Source organism: Chrysemys picta, chromosome 18 (assembly GCF_011386835.1).
Source record: "Chrysemys picta bellii isolate R12L10 chromosome 18, ASM1138683v2, whole genome shotgun sequence".
NCBI classification, from domain to species: Eukaryota; Metazoa; Chordata; order Testudines; family Emydidae; genus Chrysemys; species Chrysemys picta.
In genome coordinates, this window is record NC_088808.1 from 22,970,696 (window position 1) to 22,986,079 (window position 15,384).

At 45.9% G+C, this 15,384-nt stretch overlaps 1 protein-coding gene across 16 annotated transcripts in view; it reads left to right on the forward strand.

Moving 5' to 3' along the window:
- The window catches only part of CRB2 (crumbs cell polarity complex component 2), an 84,089-nt gene that overhangs the window by 65,013 nt on the left and 3,692 nt on the right, over positions 1–15,384 (forward strand). For 14 of the 16 annotated variants that reach the window (XM_065571978.1, XM_065571981.1, XM_065571984.1 and 11 more), the window contains 7 exons: positions 669–1,622; positions 2,489–3,051; positions 5,153–5,318; positions 6,034–6,901; positions 8,692–8,808; positions 9,947–10,073; positions 14,220–14,965. In XM_065571978.1, coding sequence (XP_065428050.1) covers positions 669–1,622; positions 2,489–3,051; positions 5,153–5,318; positions 6,034–6,901; positions 8,692–8,808; positions 9,947–10,073; positions 14,220–14,447 — 3,023 coding nt within the window. In that variant the 3' untranslated portion in view covers positions 14,448–14,965. Of the gene's footprint in view, positions 1–668; positions 1,623–2,488; positions 3,052–5,152; positions 5,319–6,033; positions 6,902–8,691; positions 8,809–9,946; positions 10,074–14,219; positions 14,966–15,384 lie in introns of those variants that run through there. The other 2 variants (XM_042854418.2, XM_008169429.4) reach the window with 2 other exon arrangements.

Sequence of the window (15,384 nt, forward strand, 5' to 3'; positions counted from 1 at the left end):
GGTGATCACTGTAACCCCCAAATCCAGCTGCTCCTTGGTGGCCTGAGAGTGGCTTCACTGTCTGGCAATGAGCCAAGGTGCTGACTTCAGTGTGACCAATTTGCTGTTTTGGGGGAGAGAGCCCCAGTCACATAAGAACGGCCATACTGGGTCAGACCAAAGGTCCCTCTGTCTTCTGACAGTGGCCAGTGCCAGGTGCTTCACAGGGAATGAACAGAACAGGTAACTGTCAAGTGATCCATCCCCTGCCGCCCATTCCCAGCTTCTGGCAAACAGAGGCTAGGGCCACCATCCCTGCCCATTCTGGCTAATAGTCATTGGTGGACCTATCCTCCAGGAACTTCTCTAGTTCTTTTTTGAACCCTGTTATAGTCTTGGCCTTCACAACATCCTCTGGCAAAGAGTTCCACAGGTTGAGTGTGCGTTGTGTGAAGAAATACTTCCTTTTGTTTGTTTTAAACCTGCTGCCTATTAATTTCATTTGGTGACCCCTAGTTCCTGTGTTATGAGGACTAAATAACACTTCCTTATTTATTTTCTCCACACTAGTCATGATGTTATAGACCTCTATCATGTCCCCCACATGTAGACATCTCTTTTCCAAGCTGAAAAGTCCCAATCTTATTAATCACCTACAATAAGATCCTGTTTCTTACTCTGTTTCCCAGGTGTGGAATGTGCTGTCAACATTGACGAGTGCAAGGATGGCCCCTGCGAGAATGGGGCTACCTGTAAGGATGCCATTGCTGACTACTTTTGCTACTGTGCCCCTAGTCAGGATGGCATCATATGGGGAGGGAAGAACTGCTCTGTTGAGCTTACTGGGTGCCAGATGCATGCTTGCCAAAACGAGGCCTTGTGCATCCCAACATACCAAGCTGAGACCCATGGACACCTTTGCCAGTGCCAGCCTGGTTTCTACGATGCCAAATGCTCAACGCCAACAACGTTTTCCTTCAGTTCCCGAGGGTATATCTTCATTGACATGCCCATGAGTAATAATCGGAGCAGAAGGGATGTGGCAGGGGACTACCTGGCCACAGTGTCTCTCCGGTTCCGAACCACCTTGCCTGATGTCATCCTCTTCTACCGGGGCAATGAAGCAGAATACCTGTTCCTGGAGCTCTCTGATGGCATGCTGCATGTGGGGCTAAGGAGAGACGATGCTGAATCCTCTTTGCCCTTGAAGGGGCTGAGGGTTGATGATGGCCAGTGGCACAAAGCTGAGGTTCTTCTGCAGGACTCTCTACAGTTAAAGCTCTGGCATAAAGCTTGCGACACAGGAGTCTGCCTGCAGGATTTTCCTACTAGAGACGGTGTCGCTTCTCTCTCACCTGCCTTCCTAAAAACGTACATCGGGGGAGTTGATAGAGACTCGACAGCTAACAATACACGGAGCCGGGGGAGTTTCATTGGCTGCCTGGAGGACCTGCAGATTGATTATCGGGCTATTCTTCCCTCGGATATACTCCACCACGAATCCTCCCCAGTGGAGCTGGGCTGCAACAGGACCGAATGGTGCCACTCCCAGCCCTGTTCTCAGAGAGGCCTGTGTGTAGACCTCTGGGCAACCTTTAGGTGTGACTGCACTAGGCCTTACGAAGGCCAAACCTGTTCATATGGTAAGTGCCAAAGGATGGCATCTGCCAACTCCTCTGGTGATGAGCAATCTAGAGACCTAAAGTGACACTGGCTTTGGAAGCAACAGCATTTTCTGTGTAACCAGGGTTGGAACTGAAATGGAACCCTCTGTAGATAGATTTTCTATCCAGTCCTCTTTATGTTGTGACTAAACAGAGCTGGCCCCTGCTAGACTGACTGTCAGCTACCTGGGGTAAATATTATTGCAGCCAGAGCCAGATGCCCTGACCTCCTCTTTGCACCAGATAAGGGCAGTGACGCCATTTCACTAGGAAAACCTGTTACTCGCCCATCTCAAGTTCAGGGGGAAAAGGAACATGTTGTATTTGTAGATAAAATGCTCAGTGCTAAAGGTAACTGTTTTATTGGAAAGCTGAGCGGAGATTATTCGTGATGCATTTTCACAGTCCTCCAGGGCTTGTATTAATACTGTTGTCAGTTTCTGGTTTCACTCCTATTCTCTAAACATAGCAAGTACAAAAGCTCCTGTGAGGTTGTGGGGGCTGGGAATTTTAAAAGCAGCTTTGTAGCTTAAAATTTCCCAAATGAATGTGCCATGTGTCAGGGGCCGTGATACATGCGCTCTTCCTTGGTGTGCCAGGTGTGTATGAGTTATTGTCCCGAGGGAGGAGCGAGACTCACCTGCTTTCTGTGAATAGTTCACACCATAAGTTTTTGGCACTTGCCTTGCCCAGAGTCTCTAGGAGCAGGGTCCAGTCCTGTGACACACAGTGGAAAGCAAGTTTGAAAGAGGAAAAGTCATGCAAGGGTTGGAGCTCAAAACATCCCCAGGCCACCTGCATTGCTCTGCCTTACAGAACTGATGTGTCTTTCCTTTCCCTTCCAGAGTACCCAGCAGGAACATTTGGCTTGGAGGATTCTTCCAGCTTTGCTTCCTTCACAATTGCTGATAATCCTGGTGCAAACTTCAACGTCTCGTTTTTTATCCGTACTCTGAAGCCAAGTGGCCTAGTGCTGCAAATCAGCAATGGGACTGACCCCTGCCTCACTGTGTATCTGAAGAGGGGCCAGCTCCAGATAGCAACATCATCTGCAAATGCTGTGACTTTCTCAGAAAACCTGGCTGATGGGAGGAGGTATCTGGTAACTCTCACCTTCCAAGGAGGAAGAGTTCATGCCAGCCATTCAGACAGAGATGTGGAGCTAGGGCAGCTGGCAGTGCTGCCTCTTGTAGCTGGTTTTGAGGTGTATGTCGGTGGACTTCCTCACCAAGACCAGGTGAGCACCTGGGGAGGATATTTTAAAGGCTGTCTTCAAGATTTCCAGCTCAACAACCACCGAATGGAGTTCTTTCCTACTCAGGCTGAGAACTACAGTCTGCCACGAAAGGTGTACGTGGGACAAACAACTAACCTCGCACCGGGCTGCATCTCTGATGACACCTGCAAGGTAGGGACTCTCGCTGCTCTCTGCACAAGTGCATGGTTGTTTATTACAAGCAAGCCTCCGTGGCTGTACAGCAGTTCGGCTGTTTCACTGGTGTGATTTCAGGAAAAGCGTGAGTGTTTAACTGTTGAAGGAGAAAGCATAAAGACCCCAAACATTCCACATCTAATCCATCCCCTTCACATACTTCTACCCACCACTCCCTCCAGAGCTGACATCCACACCCAATGCATACAACATTCCCAAACCACCTCCATCCTGCAAACACACTGACCAGTCCACCTCTTCTTTATCCCCATGCCCTATCTATGCACTCTAAACAACACACCTCTACCAGCATACACCCTATCCTTTAACCTTCTCAACTCTCACCTCCGGCCCACAGTGCTCCATCTCTTCAACAATAATTGAGTCTATCAGGGGAGTCAGGATGTGTCTGATGGGGGACTCTCTCTCCTTCCTGCTGTATGTGAAGGGTGCTAGGCTGTGCTCCCGCTGCTGCCTCTCCCAATTCTGCCTGCATTCATTGCACCTGTTGCAGGGAGCTATTGCCACCTCTCGCTGCTCTGCTTCTGCTGGTGGGAGTGTCATCCTGGAAACAGCTGCTTGTGTTGTTTTCAGGGACTTTTGCAACTTGCCTCCTATGTTTCTCACACTTCCTTCTGTGCCTCACAGTTTTGTTTTCACCTGCACCTGTGAACTCCAGCGAAGTTATTTTAGTTGGTTATAATTAGCCGCTCTTCGCACAGCACTTTGGAAAGGGAATGCGCTATATAGGTGCTAAGGGTTATTATTATGATGTGCTGTGTTCAGATGCCACTGAACATCAACGCTTCAATTAAAGGAGTTTTAATGGAACCTGCAGGGATTGGCACCTTCTCTATTTGTTTTAAATGACTTAGAATTGGCCTTTAGCTCTTGATGACTATTCTCAACTGCATGTAATTAATCAGCAATTACCTAGCACCATGAGGTTTCCTGATCCACCAATAGCCAATGTTTCCTTGCAATCTTCATGCTATCAAAGGACTGGGCAGCAAAGGAGAGGCTGTGTCAGAAGGGAAGGCCCTAATTGCCTATGAGAGGTGTAGTATGGAACATGTCTTGCCTCTGTTTGTGTGTGATCCATAACCATGAGTTCATCCAGGTCCTACTCCATGACGTGTTTTTCTCATCTCTGCACCTTAGTGCATTTATTTCACAGGGTGACTTTTTAAAACCAAGAACTGAGAGTTTTTGTAGGAGTTAGGCTCTGGAGAGCTATACAGCCGTTGCTTTGATTTGAACACACAAAGACCAGATACAAAAAGATGTTGATCCAAACGTGGTAGGCCCTGGTAGGTAATCAACAGCGTAGCCCATAACAAAACAAGAACAGCAGATTAGAGCTGATTCTCCCCTGCCCCCCAATAACTAACTCCTTGTGTCAGATCCCACAGACCCAATTTCCCCCCAAAGCACAACATACTTGTACCATCTCCAAACACCTGTTCAAGTAGATGAGATTTGCAGCATCACCTGAAGGTCGGCAAATACAGACTATTTTGCATCAAGGGAGAGAGTGAATTCTAAAGTTAGGAGCAACAGAGGGTCCTGTGGCACCTTTGAGACTAACAGAAGTACTGGGAGCATAAGCTTTCGTGGGTAAGAACCTCACTTCTTCACTTGCATCTGAAGAAGTGAGGTTCTTACCCACGAAAGCTTATGCTCCCAGTACTTCTGCTAGTCTCAAAGGTGCCACAGGACCCTCTGTTGCTTTTTACAGATTCAGACTAACACGGCTACCCCTCTGATACTAAAGTTAGGAGGTTCCCACAGAGGCCAGGCAGCTCTCTTATAAACCAAGGAAACTCATTTTTGAGTGATCACAGATGCAGCAGGGTCTGGGGGGAGAGGAAAGATCCCAGCTAGGTGTTGGTTTCAGAGGATATTTCTGTTATCTCTAGCTCATTGTTCTTATCAGCATTACCTCAATATCTCCCCTGCCCAATTCAAACACCATTCATGCAAGTCTTGAATGTCACATTTCCCTCCACCAAACTCCATTTCTTTTATCCAAAGATGAACCATCCTCCTCCTAAATATAAGTTCTCCTGTTTTTCAGTCTGGGCCATGTCACAATGGTGGCACATGCACTATCACCTGGAATGACTTCAGTTGCAGTTGTCCAGCAAATTTCACTGGGAAAACCTGTGAGGAGAGAGTCTGGTGTGCAAGTGACCCTTGTCCCAGAGCCACTTCCTGCGTGGATGTTCCAGCAGGATACGTATGTAAGTGCTGCCCTCCTGATTATGTGCAGGAAAAGGCTTCACAGCTGACTGTCTTTAATTAGTCAATATTTCCAGTTATCACCGTTGCAATCATTGCCAGAAGCACTTGGGAAACTAAAGGAATTCAGAGAGAGGAGCTCAGCTCAGCAAACTAAGAATGCCACATGCTGTGTGCTGTCTCAGGTCTGTGCTCCAGATGGTTTTGTCACCTAGACTGTACTAGTGAAGAGAGAGTGCTTAAGCATTTTCTTTTTGCTACTTTCACCCACTTAGGAAAGAGACAATTGTCCATTTCTGTCACTGATTATAATGATGCTAAGGTGCAATCAGTGTAAGGATCAGCCCTTTTCACTTAACGTCCTGCCAATTCCAGAACCTCAGGCTATTTTGCAGAGCAGGACTCTTACGCTTGTGGATGACAGCGGGTTCTGAGTCAGCTAGGAGATAACCGCAGCAGCAAGATGGAGAAGGCCAGTTAGATCATCTTGGCCTCATGAGAGATTTCTTCGACAGGAAGCCAATCATAGCTAAGAGTTTTAATGTCACCAGCTGCTAAGGCTTTAAAGTATAGGATGAGGTGCAAACCCCACCTCCCCACACAGCTTCCCAGGATACTAATGGGACAGAGTCTTCCAGGAGTTTGCCACGTGGCTCTTATCAAACGTGACACTTAACGTACCTCAAATCCCTAATGCTATATCTCTTCTAATTTCAGGTCTGGCTAATGCAACATTTCATGGCAATGCTGCCATTGAATTCACCACCAATGCTTCAGTCACCAGAGCTCTCAACAGCCTCCACCTAGACTTCAAAACCAGGGATGAAGACGCCATTTTGCTCTGGGCTACTGAAGAAGTGGACTCCCTCCAAATTGCCATTCAGAACTCCACTCTGCTTGTGGATATTAGAAGTGGGAACAGCATTGAAGGGGTCAGTTTCTTGAGTCAGACACCCATCACGGATGGCTCCTGGCACAGAGTCTCTCTGTCTATGGAAGAGCCGTCTGTGGTGTCTTCAAGGTGGCTAGTTCATTTGGATGGTTCTGTGAACGTGACTCTCCAGGGGAATGCTGGGAACCTGGACTTCTTAAAGAACAATGTGCTGATTGTCCTAGCTGAGAACTTCACAGGCTGCCTTGGACACGTGAACATAGGGGGAGTATATCTGCCGTTCACTGGCCAGCTCTCTTACCCTCAGCCAGAGCAGTTTGTGCAGTCTAGCAGGGGACACGTCCAGCTGGGCTGCACTGGGGCTGATGTGTGCGCTTCGAGCCCTTGTCTCAATGCGGGCACTTGTGAGGACTTGTTTAACTCCTTCCGGTGCGCCTGCAGGGCCGGATGGGAGGGGCCTCTGTGCGAGTCTAACATAGACGACTGCAAGTCCAGCCCGTGTGTCCATGGGGACTGCGTGGACTCAGTGGCAGATTTTCAGTGCGACTGTTTCCGGGGCTACATTGGGAAGAAGTGTAACATCAATGTGGACGATTGCATGCGACACCAGTGCTTAAATGGAGGGACCTGTGTCGATGGGGTTTACAGCTACTCCTGCAAGTGCCCAGCTCAGTACTCAGGGCCTCGCTGCGAGTAGGTACCTTTCTTGGTTTGCCAGTGATGCTGGGGATAAAGTAGCTTCCAGGTGTCTTGGATTTTACCTTCTCAAGATGTTTAAAAAATATTTATGGTGCTGAAAGGTCAATGATGAGTGAGATGTACTGTGAGTCTGTGACCGGCAGGTGTCTAGAAGGCTTGGCATGTTCTGCGTACTGTGGCCCTGATCCCGTAAGGTGCTTATTGCCATTTGGAAGGTGCTGGGCAACCTTCAATCCTGTTGAAGGCTGCTCAGCACCTTGGAACAAGAAGGGCCATTCTTCAATAGTGACAGCTACACGATAAATTGCAGAACCAGGTGGTAAAGTGCATTTATTGTGCATGTCTTGCCACCTCACCTACATTCTATCCACAAATCCAAACATTCCAAACCTCTGAGCAGATTCAGACAGTTGCCGTTAGAGTAAACAAACAACAGCCTGTTAGAGAGAGGTTTCCTTCCTTCCTCAAAAAATAAACTCACCACCTCAGACCTCCAGTTCTACAATTCCAAGTCTCAGGACAGGAAGTATCAAATGATGCACCACAGACAGGTTCTAAAATCATAGAAATGTAGGAGTGGAATGGACCTTGAGAGGTCACCAAGTCCAGCCACCTGTGCGAGGCAGGACCAAGTAAATCTAGATGATCCCTGATGGGTGTTTGTTCAACCTGTTCTTAACAACCTCCAATGATGAGAATTCCACTAACCTCTCCTAGAGGCCAGAGCTTAACTACCCTTCTAGATAGAAAGTTTTTCCTCATATCTAACCTAAATCTCCCTTGCTGCAGATTAAGCCCATCATCACCATCATATAATATGTGTGTGTGTGTTTATCCCCCTTGAAACACATCAGCACCTACAAGTAATGACAATGAACTTCAGATCAATCCACTAGAAAGAGCATGGGACTTATTTATGCATGGCCCTTGGTGACTGTAATGGAATTGTCTCTGAGGAGAGTGTGGTGGAGCATTATTTTTCTGTGTTTTGCTTTTTAATTGATGACTCAAGCATCTCAGGCACTTGAGGAACTCCAAGGACCTTTGATTCATAAAGTTAGTCTGCCACCTGAGCCTGCAGCTGGGAGGACACAGCATGAGTGGCAGCATGGTTGAGAGCTGTACTTTTGGAGCAGATCGCAAATTTTGTTGTTAGTTTAGATAGACTCCAGCATTTTTTAGAAGCGAAAGAATGTTTCTAATGAATAAAGAACTAGAAAACAACGTGTTATGTAGACAGGATACTGGAGCACTGAGACTTGGTAAACAAGCACACAATTGAACTTTATTGATCACGTCTATACTAGGACTCCTTAAAAATGTCACTCCATTACTATTGCAGCATCAGTGGGCATGCACGTGAAGACAGTTTGCCAGCATTTTAACCACTCTGTCTTCTAGTCCTTCTGTGAGGAGGAGGGGTTGGTCAATGTGGTAGTGGTGCCCGGTCTCCACTTGCGCTCCCAACATTGCCATGACCAGTAGAGCTGCATCAGTGTTAGCAAGATTGGGAAGTTTTAGGGGGAAAATCCTAATGCAGACATAGCCTAGGAGAATTTGCATAGCACTGCAAAATCCTATCCCAGCATTCGCTGGGCTGAGTGTAAACCCATGGATGGGCTCTCAGAGGTTTGTCTTATCTGTGATTGTTCCAAACTGCTGGTCAGGGATATCTCTTGTCCACTACTCCAGTGCGCGCTATTGCTCCTTTCCCTCAGTGATAGCTGACATTCCCGCTCCTTTGAATAGGACAGTTTTAATGTGTGTGGTTGTGGTTTTGCCAGATGGCCGTTTCCACCTCAACAGTGCGGCAAAAACGTCACCTGTCTGAATGGAGGCAAATGTACCAGTGGGACATGGGGAGCCAACTGCACCTGCAAGCCGGGCTTCACCGGAAGGAAGTAAGAAGTGCCGTTCCCTGACGTTGCCTGCAATTGCAGATGATACTAATGCCAAAGTATCACATTTCCCACAGTGGAGACTGTTGGAGCCGGCTGGCAAATACTTTTCATCACAGTTATTTGTCCCCTACCCCACTATTGAAATGATTACTCCTAAATTGTCACCCAGCCACGCTGTGGAAGAGGCAGCCCTGAGGCATGGCAATGGTACTGCCCATCCTCCCAGAATGTGTGCTGTTCCTTCATTTTTGAAATGTCTGTGTTTCGCGTGTCGTAGTTAGAGCCAGCACGTGTAGTGATAACAATGGTGATGTAAATTCGGGTGCACAGTGATACTGACTGCTGTGTTGGGGGGGGGGGGAACCCAGCATGGGCTACCCAACTACAGGGAATTGCCTCAAACCCAAAGATCACCATTTCGCAACAGAAACTGCAAACATTTGTTTACATTTGTCCATCCTCTGCTCTTTCAAACGCTGACCTAATGGCCACTCGCCTCACTGGAGTTCAGTGCCTAGCCCGAAGAGCTCCACTAGCTTTTTCTTAGCTAGAGATATGGAAGGAAATGAGTGTGAATGGGTGAATTTTTCAAACTATTGTGCCTTTTGGAAGTAATTACTGCAAAGTCCTATAGACCAGTGGTTCTCAACCAGGAGTATGTGTACCCCTGGGGGTATGCAGAGGTCTTCCAGGGGGTACATCAACTCATCTAGAGATTTGCCTAGTTTTACAACAGGCTACATGAAAGGCACCAGCGAAGTCAGGACAAACTAAAATTTCATACCGACAATGACCTGTTTATCCTGCTCTATGTACTATCTCAATGTTTCTCAAGCAGGGGGTTGCAATTTATTTTTATAATTATTAGGTAAAAATGAGAAAATAAGCCATTTGTCAGTAATAGTGTGCTGGGACACTTTTGTATTTTTATTTCTGAGTTTGTGAGCCTGTCGTTTTTAAGTGAGGTGAAATTTGGGGTACACAAGACAAATCAGACTCCTGAAAGGGGCACCAGTAGTCTGGAAAGGTTGAGAACCACTGCACTAGAGGCTTCTGCACCAAAGCACAATTCTGTAGGATCAAAGTGTGTCCTGGAGCACATTCTTTTAGTTAATTCTAATACCTTTTCTCCCTCCAGCTGTCAAATTAACATCAATGAGTGTGATCCAAACCCGTGCCAGAATGGAGGGACATGCCAGGACTCTGTGAACAAGTACCAGTGTGTGTGCAGTGCCAGCTACACCGGAGAGCGCTGTGATATTGATGTAAGCAGGTCTTCTCCCCCTCTTGTTAGCATCAGGTCTGCTCTCTCCTTCTATCCTAGCTCCCTAGGTTGTAAGGCGAGAGCAGGAGCGGCAGTTTGGCCAGTATGAGGCAGGCTGAACCTGCTGATTCTAGGGTATCAGTGGAATAGCCTTCATTCCTTGACCCATTTAGGATTCCTACATGAATCTGGCTAAGGGAAATTTAACCAATACACAGAGAGCAGGCTGGAGAGCGAGGTGCACTGTTCGGCACCACTGTAGCGTGAATATTACACTCAGGAGGGGGGGTTCTAGTTTTCTAGCATTTTAAATAAACGTAGCAGATACTTTGCTGAGTCTGTAGTGGCTTATCTAGACAGTGTGGCTGTTGTTTGTTAGCCTCTCCTCAGGTTGCACCAATCTCTGGGCGACAACCAGAAACACTGCACTTGGGTCCAAAGAGGGGAGGGGTTGCATCTGTGCCTACTGATGCAGCTGCTTTCCCATAACTACTGCTGCAAATGGCAACCCAAAGCCTCAGTTACAGCCATTTCAAAAGGAAAACAAGGAAACCAAATTACATCGAAAGTAAATGGAGCTGGACAGTAGCCAAGTGATGTGTCTAAATCCTCAAGACTGTTGCCACTTTCACATATTGGATTCTTTGTCCATATTCTAAAATCCACTTCAGTTTGCTCCAGAGTAGGTGATAAGTGTGAAAAAACTTGAAATGGAACATTACTGCCGTCTCCATTAAAACCAGACATGTCTGATTAATAGAAACCAACTAAATTCCAGAAAATCCAAACATGTTGGATTCAAAGGAAAAATGAACTCCATTCTTTGATCTGGTATATTCTAGCAGGACCCTAGCAATTGAAAAGGGATTTTAGCAAAGCCATTCAGTAGTAGCTGGCTGCTTATTCAAAAGTGATCCCCATGCCCCATGGGAAAAGCCTCTTAAACAGTTGGATTATAGGGTGTGACAGGTGCATCCGGTCCACAGGACAAGGCATCGTTATCAGCTGAATGTCTCTGGTACGATTATCAGTGGTGCAATGATTGATAATAATGAAATGTTATCCATTGCAGCAGTAAGTGTACTTAAGTTGCCACGCTCTTGGAAAGTTGGGTGATAAAGCAGAATAGAGGGCAACTTCCTACATGGTATTCCCACCACCCCCTCATGCTCTCTCCCACTAACTGTTTTCTGGAGACTGGAATTTCAGCTGGCATTTTAACGTATGTGAATGGGTTAAAAAGCAGCAACTTCCCCTCCTAAGCTCATTTGCTAGGTTGAGCTCTATGTGCCTGGAGTCTGGAGGAAGGAATTAGATAAAATCAAAGGTAAATGTGATTTAAAAAAAAATAGCATATGCTATCTACCTACTGGAGCCAATCCTCTTCCTAACCCCTTAGAGATAGTGTGATGGACAGTCTTCATTAAGCCTTGTTGTTTCTACCTAAGCAAGCAATGGATGGGAGAGCAGGGCTAGAATCTTGCTTTAACAAGCTGCTAGTAAGGCGGACTCTTGCTTTTTTGAGGTTCTGAAGCCATTTGCATGGGTAGGTAGTTTGTCTGGTAACTTGGGAATGTACTAACCCACAATGCATGGAAAGCTGTCTAGCAAACATGGCATGTGTGCCAGGGTGGGGTTCACAGCTGCTGCTGTTTGTTATTTAGGGAAAATCTAATGCATGTGCAATGATGAAGCCACTTTTACCTTTCCAGTTTGCATGCGTGAACCCCCTTCAGATACTCCCAAACCTCACTTCTGTCACAGGACACTTCTTGTGGATCTCCTGTATTACTTTGTGCTATCATTTCCCTATGATGCTCTTCCTCTTCTACCCTCAGTTCAGTGTCTATGAACTCTTAGTATTTTTGGGGGGTGGCAGTGGTGGGGCCTGGATAAGGGGAAGGAAGTATGCTGTACATTTCCTCTAAACAGTAAGAGATCTGTTCTCCAGCTAAAGCACACATAACAGCAACAGTCAGTAACATCAATACAGACTGGCAAGGAGACCTTTAAATGAGTAGGCTCCAGTAACAGGTCTGCATTCTTGAGCTGGAGTCGCATGTATGCAGTGCCAATATGTGACTAATCTGCATGCTGTACTAAGATACACCTAAGTCCTATCACTGTGCTTAACTTCAACGTACATAGGAGAATACTGTAGGAAGTTGTTTATTTAAAGGGAAAACATCAACTGGAAATTGAGTCAATTAAAAATAGATTCAAAAGTACATCCAGGTTCCCACATGTGCCCCCAAATCCTCCTGCCTCATGTTGTGGTTTTAAAATATTTCCCTATTTTTTACAATGTTTTATTGTCCCATGTTGCTGCATCACAGAGCAACACAAACTGGTGAAACAGTGACACAGACTGTACTGCCAAATGTGTTAAGAATTACAGATGCTACTTGTAACAATTACGAGGTAACATTTTTGACTTTTTTTTTAGGCTAATTGACTCTTGAAAGTTGCCTTATTAAAGAAAGTTTGTATTTAAAGATCCCACAACATGTTCGCACATTAATCTCTCTCAGGACACCTCTAATCCTAAAGGAGCCAAAGGAATGAACATATTAATGCATTAACTTCTTCCAGGAACCTCATCTTGCCTTTTAAATCTTTCATCCACATACTGACCTAGTCCAACCCTGCATAGCTTGTGAAAGCTGATGAGATCAGAGCAGGAAGTGGGTGCTGCTTAATTAATACCTTTTGCTAGCCCGCCTCGCCCCCTCCCAAGGAGGAGGGAGAAGGGTTAAAACGTGAATCCAGCTGCCCCACTTTTGAGCTGCTATTTCTTAAAGCTGGAGCCTGTACTGTTTTTAATAAATAAAATTCCTGTGTAATTGGCTGGACGATTAGTAACACACAAGTTACAAGGTATCCAGTTGTAGGGATTTAGAGGCCAGAACTCACTCCTGAAATATTTTAAAATTTCTTGTTCCTTCGAAGCCTCCTCTGGTCAGATAGCTATGCTCTCGCTGTGCTGCTTGGGTCCCATACAGCCTTTCCTCTGGCTGTCAGATGTATTAACTGCTGAGCCTGCAAACATCTGTTTTTAGTAAAGCTTATGTTAAGCTAATGTCCCAAATACAGTTTTGCAAGTATGCTCTGAAACAAGGGCCTGTGCATTTAATCTCGCTGCAGATGAAAGTTTAATAGCTGCATAATTTCTCCAACCCACTAGCAGAGACATTAAACAAACCATCCCTTTGCATCTCTCGCTAGGGTAGGGGGAGTTCTAGATTTACTGGGGACTACATTACCCTAGATTTTCTTGTCAGGTTTTGAAAACTTTTTCCGATTTTGGATACCTTGCTAGTAACGCCCACCAGCTTGTTATATTTTAGTCTGACACGTATGTTAATGAGTTTCCTTACAGTACAAGATTCCCAGCACAGGCTCTGATTGCATAGGCATCTGCATCTCAGTGGATGGGCCCATGTTCATGAAGACTAGAGAGCATGTGACCTTACTTGGGCCATTCCACCTTTTCTAACACTGACTTCTGAAGGGCTGAGCAGACCGCACCTGCTGGTTTTTACAGTTGTATTGCTGGGGTATGATGCAGTTAGGTTCCCAGCATTAATGAGTTCCTGCTCTTCGCTTCCTTGGGATAATTCTGTCCTTGTGACCCTGCCTGAATTATCATAATACTGCTAACCATCCCAGCGACTCGTACTTGACAACAGTCTCTCTCTGACACACATTAAGTGTCACCCTTCCTGAAGACTGGAAATACAGCACCAAAGTTCTTTCATGCACACGGTCTTTAGGCTTGGCCCTAATGAGAGTGGTTAAGGCAAAAAATGCAGAGGTCACTGCTGGCTGTTTTTTGTTTAGACAAACATTAAGCTATGTGAATTTGTATTTCAATTTATATCTGGCTTGATGGAGAGATTTAAGCTTAAAGCTAGCCCAGACTTTTCTCTCTGAAGCAGCCCGCACAAGCTCTATGCATCTAACTTTTGTTTGGGTTGCAGTTTTCTTCCCCAGTCCTTTGTTTATTTTTGTTTGTTAGTCTCGGTTAACGCTCTAGCCCAGTTGGGGCTCCTTGATACCGCCCTTGACTCCTGGAGCACAAGTAAGCTACATCTGAGTCCTTGTAACTGCTGGGGTCTCATTGTTTCTCCATTAATTTCTTTTGCAGAAAGGGACTCCAGGTGCTTTCTTCCCATTCCCGTTAATTGAAGTAGCTGCCCCTGTAGCCTGTGGCTGTTTGCTGTTACTTATTATTGGTCTCATATTCATGATTCTCACTGCAAGGAAGAGGCGCCAATCGGAGGGAACCTACAGCCCAAGCCAGCAAGAGGTGGCAGGAGCTCGCTTGGAGATGGACAGTGTCCTAAAGGTGCCACCGGAGGAGCGTTTAATATAGGCAACACCTTGGCAAGGAGATGCACCTGCAAGGTCTGCTTTGACCTTGAGATTTTTCCAGCACTTGTGGCAACAGACCCTCTAGCTCAGTTCCTTTAAGGCATTGGTGGTGACCTGGACTTACATGTACCCAGTAGATTGTTTAAACAATGGCAGTTCCAGCATGTTACATGTTAATCAAGTCAACTACACACTGCTGGACTCTGGCTCAAAATAACCCCCCTGGCCTACTTCCTTTCACGCGTCCACTGGACTCCTATGGAGACAGGCGCTCTGAGGTGATGTAGGTGTTTGCACCTGCTAAGAGATGTCCCATGCGCCATTCCACCTCTTGTACAGCAGTCATATTTTTAAAGACTGCTGCAAAAGGAAAAATTAATTAGACACAAAAACTGCTGCAGGCGGGGAAGCTTTTCCTTGAGTTGCAAAGCAAACTATCTACTTTAATGTTAAATACTGAATCAAAATGTATAGAGGATATTTATGATCAATTTGTGTATTAGTTTAACTCTCCAAAAATTCAAACTGACTTACAGCCTTCTGTGCAGCCCTATTGGGTTGAGGGGTAGAGTGTTTCCAAAACTGTTTTCACAACGCAGTCTTTAACAGCAACAGCAGCTGTGAACTCCTGCCTCCTGATAGACACAACATTTGAAGGAACTGTCAGGAACTACTGAAGTCATTGTACAATCAACACGTTTTATAAAGTAACCTCTGTTTGGGATAGAACGTTAGACATTCCCATGGGTACCGCACAGGAACTGTGTAGTAATAACCTTGTTTACGATAGGGTGGACTGAGATACCTGCAATATTTGTGCTAGTTCAGTGCCTATTCCCAAATGTTTGTTCTTTGTTCTCTGAGACTGAGGGATGGGGACAGTATCACCCAACAGGCAACAAGGAGGAAGCAATGCAGTTGGTATTTGCCTTAATAGA